The sequence below is a fragment of the Maylandia zebra genome, linkage group LG9 (genome assembly GCF_041146795.1).
Source record: "Maylandia zebra isolate NMK-2024a linkage group LG9, Mzebra_GT3a, whole genome shotgun sequence".
NCBI classification, from domain to species: Eukaryota; Metazoa; Chordata; class Actinopteri; order Cichliformes; family Cichlidae; genus Maylandia; species Maylandia zebra.
Window position 1 is genome coordinate 35,408,135 of NC_135175.1, and position 11,574 is coordinate 35,419,708.

Sequence of the window (11,574 nt, forward strand, 5' to 3'; positions counted from 1 at the left end):
GTCAGGAGAACCACAGATATAATCTGTCTGTGAAGGTTCTCAGTCATCCAGGTCATTGTAGTCATCTGACTTCAGGAATTCGCACAATAAGGTGGGGTCAGATGGCCCAGGATGTGAGGTCACATCCTGGGCCATCTGATCTCAGGAATTCGCATGATAAGGTGGGGCCAGGTTTCACAATGAGCTCACCCGAAACTCTGGCTGATTGGGACCCACACCCAGTTTCACACCTTGGCTCAGGCGATTAGAGGATCATCAGGGGGTCCTTTTGTCCCTGTGTGGGGGGAAACTCCCACTAGGTTTATATCTGGGACTCTCCACCATTTGACCTTAGAACTGAAGAAGCTTCTCGGATGAGAGGTGAAACGTCTTCAAGCAACTTAAAGAAGTCCAGACGCTTTTCTTTGCAAGCTCCTTTGACCACAGAGATAATCCATCCACAATACGAGGTTACTCATTAATATACTGCTGCATGGGAATATCCATTATGTATTTTAGTCATGTGACCAATTAAACTAAGGTAGCGGAGGGCATTACACAGCAGTTATTTGGTTTGCTCTCAATTTTGACAGCCCTATAAACTGAGCTTTAAAATGATTAGCGGTAATAAATATACATTTACATATACATATTCCTCGGACGGTAAACTAAAAACTAATCTGTGTTGGCATTTTATTTGTTTTTCAGTTTATTTGTGAGGGAAAAGAAAACAGCCAAGTCTCCTCCTCTGATAAACCTCCATTTGAAAAAGGTTCATCTGACTCTGACTGTAAATAATTTTTCATTTGTCACCTCAGGCTTTACTCTGAAATACAGGAAGGGAAATCGTGGCTCAAATAATTACCTATGAAACCATTTCTTTATTTTTCACACCAAACTGTTTTGTAAGACAAACTTTACAGAGTTCATTGAATACAACTAATAACTTGAGCTTTCACAACAGAGCAATAAAAAAATCCAACAAATTAAAAACAGAAAATAATAAAATTAATCATTGATTAAAATCCAAAATGATGAAACTCCAGCTGGATTATTGTAATGGTACAAATCAATGTTAATTATCTCCTAATACTCATAACAACAAATCATAGTGTTCTCTTTGAGAAATGTAGTTTCTCTCATTTAATATACAATAATAATAATAATGACTCACGAGGCCTCTAATTATAAGTGTTAGCTGGTTACAGGGGTGGATCTAGAGAAATTTTCTTAGGGTGGCATAGAAATCAAATGGGGTGGCAAAATCAAAGTCTTCTTTTTGTCAAACACATACGCAGGTGGTTACATATGGTTAAAATGAGTCAAATGCAGTAAGTACACACGTTTTTCATATAAATATAGTCTGTAACTCAATTATTGTCTGTAGCCCACATAATTAAACACTTTAGTTACATAAAACAAGTGAGTTTGATTGTATGTACTGTACAGCCTGTATAATAAATACATATGTAGCCCAATAAGTATAAAATCCAGAAAGCTACACAACATGGGGCGGTTGCTTTACAAACACAGGTCTAACTTAAGTTTCACTGTTTTTTGTTAGAAAACAATCACATTGTTACAGCTTAAACCGTCATGAACAAAAATTTAAACCTAATTTTTCATGATTTGTTGGATGAACCCACTGAGGTCTGAAATACAACCGGCCATGTTTGACTCCTTTTGAGTTTACGTTTGTATTTCACCCTCAAATTGTTTTATTTTATTTCCCCCGTTGCCTTGTTTGGTGTCATTCTTTTCAGCTCAACTGAATTTAGTTGTTTTTTTCACTGACATACTGCAATAGTATTAGTGATCTGAAATCACACAAAGAACTTAAAATCCTAGTAGTATTTTTTACTGTAAAAAACAAACAAAAAAAAAAAAAAACAGACATGTTGAGTAAATTTTCATAACTTGAAATGCAAATATAAATTGTACATATTGTAAACATATACAACTATCTATCTAAAAATGCAGCCAATACACTTGCCGGTTTTTTTTTTCCATTTTGTACAACCATTTAAAAGTATTACTAAAACTAAAATGAGAGAACAATCAGGTGTTGCACTAAGATGCCCCACAAATGATGTGTGCCAGTTAAAAAAAAAGTTTTTCCACCAAGAGACAGGAGAACAGCACAGGGACAAACCGGCAGGCCTGACAACAGGAGGTGTATCACTCCGCTGGTTTTCTCCTTAGTGGCAGTGTTTACATTGCAAATGTGCCTTTGTGACATTCATTAGTGCCCTCACTGACACACAAAACAAAACGACTACACAACAAACTAACTACACAAGACAACACAACACACTAACTATACACTCCACACTAAACGTCACAAATCTCCCACATCTAAAAACCCTCTCTCTCTCACTGTCTCGCTGCCGTTGCTCCCAAAACTCTCCCTCTTCCTAAACAACCAAATCCTACGTGTTGCCTTTTTTTTTTTAAAATTGGTCGACATGGTACATTTTTCCCCCGATAGGAAACAGGTGGCTTTTTTTCCCCCTTTCTTTACTGTTTTCGCGCAGTCTTTAGAAAACGCTTAAAAAACACACACATAAAAATGTGACGACAGTGTTTAGAAAAAAAGCGTGGCTGATATATATGATCATAACTCTGGATTTACTGGCCTGTAATTAAAATTAAAAAACTTTGAAGTCCGAACTTTCAATATGGGCTGAAATAGAGACTCAGCGTGGCTGCAGCTTGTTGCTGTGTCAGCTTACATCAGTCATGTGATTTGGAGGTGCAGCGTGTCCGTGGACCACAGAGGGTTAATAACACTCACCTTGCTTCCATTTCCAGAGTGTAACAACCGACCACCTGTGTGAAATCTGAAATTCCCATGGTGTTATTCAAACTGTGCTCCGACACAATCATAAGCATCGCTGGCTACTGAAAACAAGAAAAAAGCCGGTCCTGCTGTGGGCTGAACCATTTGTTACTGGTGAAGGGGGGGTAACACTATAGAATATATTCAGTTTTAGCATTTATATTCACTGTTGACAGTAACTACGCTTAAAGTGTTAATGCTATCTTATTTTAATAAACAACACTGTCATATGCAAAACTGGGGTAGCACTTGGGGTGGCAAGGGATCATTTTAGGGTGGCACTTGCCACCCCATGCCACCCTTCTAGATCCGCCCCTGGCTGGTTATCAAAAAAAGCAAATACTGCACAAATTAAATCTTTAAATATGTATTAAACTTACGGGCGAGGACTGCTGCAGTATCAGTTCTGTATAACAGATACCATTGCTACATAAAAATTAAAGTACTAAATTCTACTAACGTCTTGATGCACGCTCAATCATCCAGGAAAGTAAATCTCCAAAAGTTGATTCTGTTCATCTGGACGTAGCGTTTTGTGGGAGAAACGTTTCGTCACTCACCCAAGTGACGTCTTCAGTCTCAGCTGACTGCAGGTTTCCCCAACCTTATAAACAGTACATTTAAATAATGACTGAAAACAGCCCACTGAAGGAAAAATGGGCTGGGAGGTCAGTTCCTTAATCTTAATTATGCAAATTCTCATGACCATTGATCAACAACCACTGACCAAAACCCACTGATCAATGGCCATGAGTACCATTCACAGAGAGTTGGGGAATGGCTGCAATCATAGCGTTGTAAGATGGTGAAAGATGTACCCTTAGGCCCCCTCCTCGATTCAGAGATGGTCGTTCCATTTTCACGTATATCCCTATTCTCTGCGAATGGTACTCATGGCCATTGATCAGTGGTTGTAAGAAAAGGAAAAAATCTTGGCGTAGATATCTATACTTGCAGATTCATAAATTTAACATCCAGGATTATTCACTGTCTCTTCAGATCCATTGTGATCCAATGATTTCAGTCCTGCATGATCACGCTGATGTTTGCACAGAGCAGAAAATGAAGTGAATGTTTTTGCACATTAGTAAGAGTAAAACTATTTACAGCGTGGGATCGTTCATGTTTGGAGTATGAACTGAGATTCTTGAAGCTGCTTTTTAACCCCACTGTGACAGAATTCATGTCTTTTTAATTCACTTGATGTGGGGAAGCTTTTCCCACATTCTTTGCAGTAGCTCATTTTGTCACCACTCTGTGTACGTTGATGTCGTTTTACACTCCATTGCTGACTGAAACGCTTTCCCACCACCACAGTGACGACAGGGTGGAGAACTGGATCCATCTGTGTCGCTCTGCTTCTAAACAAAGACACACAGACAGTGAAGGTCAGGCAATTCCTTCAACATTTTTATCCCGAATATTGCCTGAAATAAAGAGCATTTCTGCAAACATCCACATTTTACTGTTTACATTATAACGCTCAGCTTACTGGGCGAAAATGACTTCATTTCTAGGTAATCTACTTAATGGGAAGATTGGTGGTTAAACCCCTGGATGTTCTACTCTGCATGCCACAAGATACTGACCCCAAGCTGCTCTCCGATGCATCCATTGGATTGTGAATGTCAGACAGAGAGAAAGGGGAGGAGCTTTTAAAACTTTACTTTTTCCAACAAGTTTCAGGAGATTTGTATCCGATTTGACTCAATATTCTGTCCATAAAGTTTTCATGTCTAATTTAGCTTTGAAATTAACCCTCTCAGGCTCAAATTAAACTTTTTGTTGCTAATGCACAACCAAGTCCTGCAGTGGTACTTCTGTGTAAAAAAAACTCATAAAATATGTATGTGGGGTAATCAGGTTGTTAGTTTTTAACTGTTGCAAATCGGCAACGGCTGCCTTGAGAGGGTTAAACTTCATTCACGTAATACTTCAAAATAGCGGCAACAGTACAAATACAAATACATACCTCACAGTAACTGCACTTATAGTCTCTTTCTGGTGTGGATCTGACGGTGAAATCTCAGGAAACGTGGCTCTTTAAAAGCCTTTTCACACAGGTCACATTTATAAGGTCTCTCCTCAGTGTGGGTAAGTTTGTGGCGTTGCAAGTGTGGATATGTTGTAAACAGTTTGCCACACAGATCACAGGAGTAAACATCATGTCTGGTGTGAATCCGTACGTGAATATTGCGGTAACCTAGCGTCCTGAAAGTTTTTCCACAAATGCCACAGCTGTACGCCTTAATTCCAGAGTGAGTAACTTGATGATGTCGTAAGGTGCTACTGAAAGCAAAAGCTTTACCACACTGATCACAGCTGTACGCCTTGATTCCAGAGTGAGTAACTTGATGATGTCTTAAGGTGCTACTGCAACTAAAAGCTTTACCACACAACTCACAACTGTATGGTTTAACTCCACTGTGGATGACTTGGTGTCTTTTTAAGTTTCCAGCCTGGGTAAAAGACTTTCCACACAACTCACACATGTACGATTTAACTCCACTGTGGATGAGTTGGTGTTTTTTCAAGTTTCCAGGATCATTAAAAGACTTTCCACACAAGTCGCAGCTGTATGCTTTAAATCCAGAGTGAGTAACTTGATGACGTTGTAAGTGGCTACTGCAAGAAAAAGTTTTTCCACACTGATCACAGTTGTACGCCTTGATTCCAGAGTGGGTAAATTGATGACGTTGTAAGCGGCCACTACAAGCAAAAGTTTTTCCACACTGATCACAGTTGTACGCCTTAATTCCAAAGTGAGCAACTTGATGACGCTGTAAGTTACCACTGCAAGTAAAAGCTTTACCACACAACTCACAGCTGTACGCTTTCTCTTCACTGTGGATGAGTTTGTGTGTTTTTAACCTTCCAGGATGGGTATAAGACTTTCCACACAACTCACAGCTGTATGGTTTAACTCCACTGTGAATGACTTGGTGTGATTTTAGGTGTCCTTGCTGGGTAAAATTCTTCCCACACAAGTCACATCTGTACGGTTTATCTCCACTGTGGACCAGTTGGTGTGCTTTAAAGTTTCCAAGATGGGTAAAATTCTTCCCACACTCATCACAGCTGTATTTTTTCTCTCCCTTTATTCTGTGAGGTTTGTCGGCCTCCTGAGAGCGCTGACTTCTCGCTCCGTGTTGGTCCTGCAGTGACTGAGATACAAACAGAGGCAGTGAGTGAAATGCAGTCATGGACTAAACTGAAACTGCCTCCATTAGTGGGATCCAAGATGTCAACAAACACATTGTAGGTGGATTACTTGGTGTGTTTTTAAGCTTGTCCAATCTGGACAGAATCAACTTTTTGGAGACACTGTAGGTGTGCTGTGCCCCAGTCTAGGGGTACAGGACCTGTCATGTGCAAGACTGATTACTTGGGGTCGAAACCTTTGTGATACAACTACCTGTTGAAATACATTCCACCCAAGATCACTTGATGAGGGAGGGTGCCATTTACGCATTAACACGTTGTTGCCAATGCTGTAAACATGGGGGTTTGCTCGTTGGAATTTACAGCAAGTAAACATTTGGCCAGAGTTGGATCATTCTGTTGCACATGGACAAAATCTGCTTTACTTGCCTCAATAGACAGGTCAGGTGTAGCAGGTAGCAGGCTATCAGACACACATTTTTCTTCTTTTTCCACAGGTGGCTCAGCTTTCACAGGATCATCTTCAGAACACAGGAAAGAGTCAGACAAATCAACATCACTGTATCTGCGCTTATACACACATGTGACGACACAGGCAGGGAAAACAGAGGGCAGACTGCCAGCAGCAGATTCAGAAACAAAAACCAAATCATCGATGGGGTTTTCAATTACCTCGGAGATTGGGAAAATCTTTCCATTTGCTAGATCATTCCCCAGAATAATAGTAACTGCCTGTACGTGCAAGCGAGGGCGCACCCCAATTGCTACCGGGCCCGAAACGAGAGGTGACTGTAGGAAAACGCTGTGTAGCGGAGCCCGTGACACACACATACATATCCACTCCCCACACGAGAGCATCAGCACCACAAAACGAGTTACTAGAAAAAGGCAACGCGCTATCCAAAATGAGAGACTTGGTAGCCCCAGTGTCACACAAAATCACAATCAGCACACGATCCTCCTCTTTTCCAGTAGGTGAGGCGAACGCTTTTGAAAAGAAAGGTCCGGAGGATCCGACGGGATTAGGCATAGAGACCAACCGACTCAAACCTGGAGAAAACCAACACTCTTTGGCTTTCTCCAGGTTTGAGTTTGCTCTTAGGGACGAAGTGATAGACAATTAGCAATGACATGGCTGGTGTCATGGCAATAAAAGCATTCACGAACATTCATGGGAACTGGATCAGGGTGTGTTTGATGTGCAGGAGAAACCCTTAAGCTCCTCGCAGGCGCAGACAACGGAGTATATTCACACAGCTGAAAATGTAGCGCAATGGGTCAACAGAAACTCATCTGCGAGAACAGCAGCTGAATCCACCTTTTGCTCATTGAGGTACATAACAACATTTTTTGGAAGACACGTTTTGAATTCTTCCAACAGAACCAATTGTCTTAGCTAAGTAAAATCCTTCACTTTACTTGCACCTAACTACTTATCAAACTTATCTACATGTGTTTGGTTGGCAGATTTTTCGCAGGACCGAAACATTTGGCAACATGCCTCATGAACTAACTCAGAAAACACTAAAATAGTGGATTTCACAATTTCACAATCCCGACTGTGATCAATGGATAAGCTCGTGCACACTTCTTGTGCTTTCCCCACCAATTTGTACTGCAACAACAAACTCCACACGTCCTTGGGCCATTTTAAAGTGGTTGCGATGCGTTCAAAGGCATTAAAGTAAGAGTCAACCTTACTTTCTCTGAAAGGTGGCACTAAGGCAATTTGCTTTCTTGCATCAAACTGGTCAGAGGAGAATCAGTCAAGTTTTACTCACATTTTTACTCAATGGGGTAGAGGTAACATTGCTCCATAGGCCTTATTCGGAGATGCAGTAGCTCAACTTCTTTGGCTTTAGCCTAAAGCTCCACCTCTTTCAGGCAAAGGGCAAGCTTAAGATCATCCGTAATCAATTCTGGTAATTGTCTGGCCAGGATAATGTTTGGGACTTGAACGGCAGCAGGAGCCTCCATCCACCACCAAACCTCCAGACGCATCAACCGGTCGAAGTTTCACCTTCGCAATTACCCCTTTTTCCACCATCTGCTCTGCCAGACACTGCTTAATTTCTGCTTTTTTGGATTCAAGAGGACACCAACATTAAAAAATTTGCCACCAACAACAAATCTGCCTTGGTGCATCGATCCAACTTAGCCATGGTGGGTTGATGTGCAAAATAACACACATCAAAGTAATTACAGCTAGTTTACCCATTACACCACAAGAAAGCTGCCAACCAAAAGCTGAAGGAAACCTACAAAACACAATGAGCAAAAAAAAAATGGCAAACAAAAAGAGCGTACAAGCCCCACTTTATTTTCAGCCCCAGTCTAAGGATACGCTTAAAGTCCACTGTGGATGAACTGGTATCTTTTTAAGCCTCCAGCCTGGGTAAAAGACTTTACAAAAAACTCACCTATGTACACTTTAACTCCACTGTGGATGAGTTGGTGTTTTTTCAAGTCTGCAGGATCGTTAAAAGACTTTCCACACAAGTCGCAGCTGTACGGTTTAAATCCAGAGTGAGTGACTTGGTGACGTTGTAAGGTGCTACTCCGAGCAAAAGCTTTACCGCATTGACCACAGCTGTACGCCTTGATTCCAGAGTGGATGAGTTGATGACGCTGTAAGTTACCACTGCAAGTAAAAGCTTTACCACACAACTCACAACTGTATGGTTTAACTCCACTGTGGATGACTTGGTGTGTTTTTAAGCTTGCAGAGTGGGTAAAAGACTTTCCACATAACTCACAGCTGTATGGTTTAACTCCACCGTGGATGACTTGGTGTGTTTTTAAGCTTGCAGGGTGGGTAAAAGACTTTCCACACAACTCACAGCTGTATGGTTTAACTCCACTGTGGATGCGCTGGTGTGATTTTAGGTGTCCTTTCTGGGTAAAACGTTTTCCACACAAGTCACATCTGTACGGTTTATCTCCACTGTGGACGAGTTGGTGTGCTTTAAAGTTTCCAAGATGGGTAAAATTCTTCCCACACTCATCACAGCTGTATTTTTTCTCTCCCTTTCTTCTGTGAGGTTTGTCGGCCTCCTGAGAGCGCTGACTTCTCACTCCGTGTTGGTCCTGCAGTGACAGAGATACAAACAGAGGCAGTGAGTGAAATGCAGTCGTGGACTAAACTGAAACTGCCTCCATTAGTGGGATCCAAGATGTCAACAAACACATTGTAGGTGGATGTTGGTGTGTTTTTAAGCTTGTCCAATCTGGACAGAATCGACTTTTTGGAGACATTGTAGGTGTTCTGTGCCTCAGTCTAGGGGTACAGGACCATAACATAAGGGTAAGAAAGGAAGTGACCCTGCCCGAATCCCCCAAATCATACCTAGAAGCCAATCTTTGAAGTGAACGGTGGTTTATTTGTGTCTACACTGTCCATTTACAAGTGAACTAATTTACACACTATATACAAAAACTCAGTAAATCTCAGGAGCCACACATGGGTAACACAAGGTTTGGAAGCCAGGGTCAGGTCTGCTGCTGTCAGGCGCTGCCGCCGACAACTGCTGGTGTAGCATCTTTTAAAAACAGCCACATGATCAGGGGATCAATCAGCCGCCACCAGCTCTCCAATCAGGAAGGACCTGTAGATTCTTAAAGACATAGAACACCACAAAATATACAGCTGGCCAGGGCCGTAACACCGCCCTTCCCAAGACAAAACATCTCCCCTACAGATGTTTGGCACTCAGGAGTGGAGAAAACCACTTGACAGTACATCTGCTGTCACATTGTCAGTTCCTTTTTTGTGATGGATCTCCAAATTAAAATCCTTTACTAGGAGTTACCATCTCATGAGCCTCTAGTTGGAATTGTGTATTCTAGTCAAAAACACAAAGGGCTTGTGATCGGTGTAGACAAAGACAGGCGATGAACTGCAACCTATATATGTTTTAGCGCCAAAATGTGGTAGTGCAAGCAACAGGGAAAGAGCATCTTTATCTATGGTACTGTAATTTTGCTGGTGAATGTTGAATTTCCTTTAAAAGTAACCGATTGGATGATCAACACCCTGCTCATCCTTCTGCAACAGCACCTCACCTGCACAGCTGGCGCGGGCATCCACCTGTAGTTTGAAAGGACGCATAAAATCAAGAGTGGCAAAGACTGGTATTCTGAGCTTTGGCAGACTGAAAAGGTTTCTGGCATGTGGATGACCACACTAATGGTTTTGACACACCAGTGAGACTGGTGAGAGGTGCAACTACATCAGCAAACTTTTTGCAGAAACCACGATAGTAGCCAGCCATTCCGAGGTCCCGGCGAATCTCACATCTAGTGCGAGGCACACGGAAATGTAGGACAGCCTGAATTTTGGCCAGGAGGGGGCGCACCGGACCCACCTGCTTCACTAGATAAGCCACTGTGGCTTATCTAGTGAAGGTGTTGGAATGTGGCAGGGGCATTTCGAATGGCAAAAGGCATGACGATATATATTGGAGAAAGTGATTGGGAGTGACGAAGGCGGAACTGATGCATGTGGAGTGAGGGGAACTTGCCAATAACCCTTTAATAAATCAAGTGACAAACTTTGCAGAGCAAACCCTATCAACACAATCTTCCATTCGGGGGAGAGGATAGGAGTCCGGTTTGGTCAGATTTTTGAAAATCTGTACAAAAACATGGGGTTTTGTCTTCCTTCGGCATGAGAAGGCACTCCATGTACTAGAACTCGGGACAGCTAGACCATTTTTAGCAAACTCACTATTTTTGCAGTCTGAAATATTGAAAATTGACGATATAGTGAAATTCCAAACAGCACAAATTATATTCAAAGCAAAAAATAAAGAACTGCCAGGTAATATTCAGAGTATGTTTTTTTGAAAGAAGGAAGTTATAATTTAAGGGGTTTTTGTAACTTCAAAACAATGAAGGTACATACTACAAGAAAAGGCTTTTGTGTTTCTGTTCATGGAGTGAAACTATGGAACAAACTGAATATGGAATTAAAGCAACGTCCAAACATAAAACTGTTCAAAAAGAGTTATAAAAATATGATCTTCTCGATCTATAAAGAAAAGGAAAATATTTAAATTAAGTGAATGTCTCTATTTAAAAACAAACAAACAAACAAAAAATTCATGATGTGATATTATAGTATATAGTATATCAGAAATCTGTTCACTATTTTTATTACAAATTATATCAGTAAGGAAGCTGACTAAATATTCACTGATAATTTATGGCAAAGGGGTGGGATTAAATAAGTGTATACTTCTTCCCACTCCCTTTCAACATGTAAATTAATCAGAATGTTTTTTGTATGTAATTTGTATAGTATTTTTTTTCTCTCTTATTTCTTTTCTAAATGTACTTGTATATTGTTCACATGTTGAAATAAATTATCAATCAATCAATCAATCAATCAAAAGTAGGAAACTTCTTGCTGAAAAACTGCGCATTTGGTAGGTGTTGAGGAACATATATGTTTTCTTAGTGCTTATTTGATTATTTTGTTTATGTATTTTAATAACAGGCCAGCTTTGACTCACAAACCAATTGCTTAGCCAGACTGAAATACTGTGCAAAAACAGGAAACTGTGAAGAACAGGAAGTACAGAAAAGCGGAACTA

The 11,574-nt window shown here is 40.9% G+C and overlaps 1 protein-coding gene across 1 annotated transcript; it reads right to left on the reverse strand.

Annotated features, from left to right (window-relative positions):
* Window positions 1–840: 840 nt before the first annotated feature.
* On the reverse strand, window positions 841–10,251 carry LOC106676439 (uncharacterized). Its single transcript, XM_076888594.1, has 6 exons — window positions 10,220–10,251; window positions 10,043–10,067; window positions 8,401–9,118; window positions 6,410–6,501; window positions 4,791–5,982; window positions 841–4,179 (listed from the first exon to the last, which is right to left on the reverse strand). Exons 1-5 carry the CDS (start codon window positions 10,249–10,251, stop codon window positions 4,807–4,809), a joined length of 2,043 nt encoding a protein of 680 aa, XP_076744709.1. The 3' UTR covers window positions 841–4,179; window positions 4,791–4,806.
* Window positions 10,252–11,574: the final 1,323 nt, after the last annotated feature.

What these genes read in the sequence shown, in the direction of transcription:
- LOC106676439 (XM_076888594.1), bottom strand. Translation starts at nt 10,251, where the DNA reads ATGGCTGGCTACTATCGTGGTTTCTGCAAAAA. An exon ending in TATCGTGGTTTCTGCAAAAA is followed by an intron (nt 10,068 to 10,219) that starts GTTTGCTGATGT and finishes TTCAAACTACAG; the next exon opens with GTGGATGCCCGCGCCAGCTG. An exon ending in TGCCCGCGCCAGCTGTGCAG is followed by an intron (nt 9,119 to 10,042) that starts GTGAGGTGCTGT and finishes GTTTCAGTTTAG; the next exon opens with TCCACGACTGCATTTCACTC.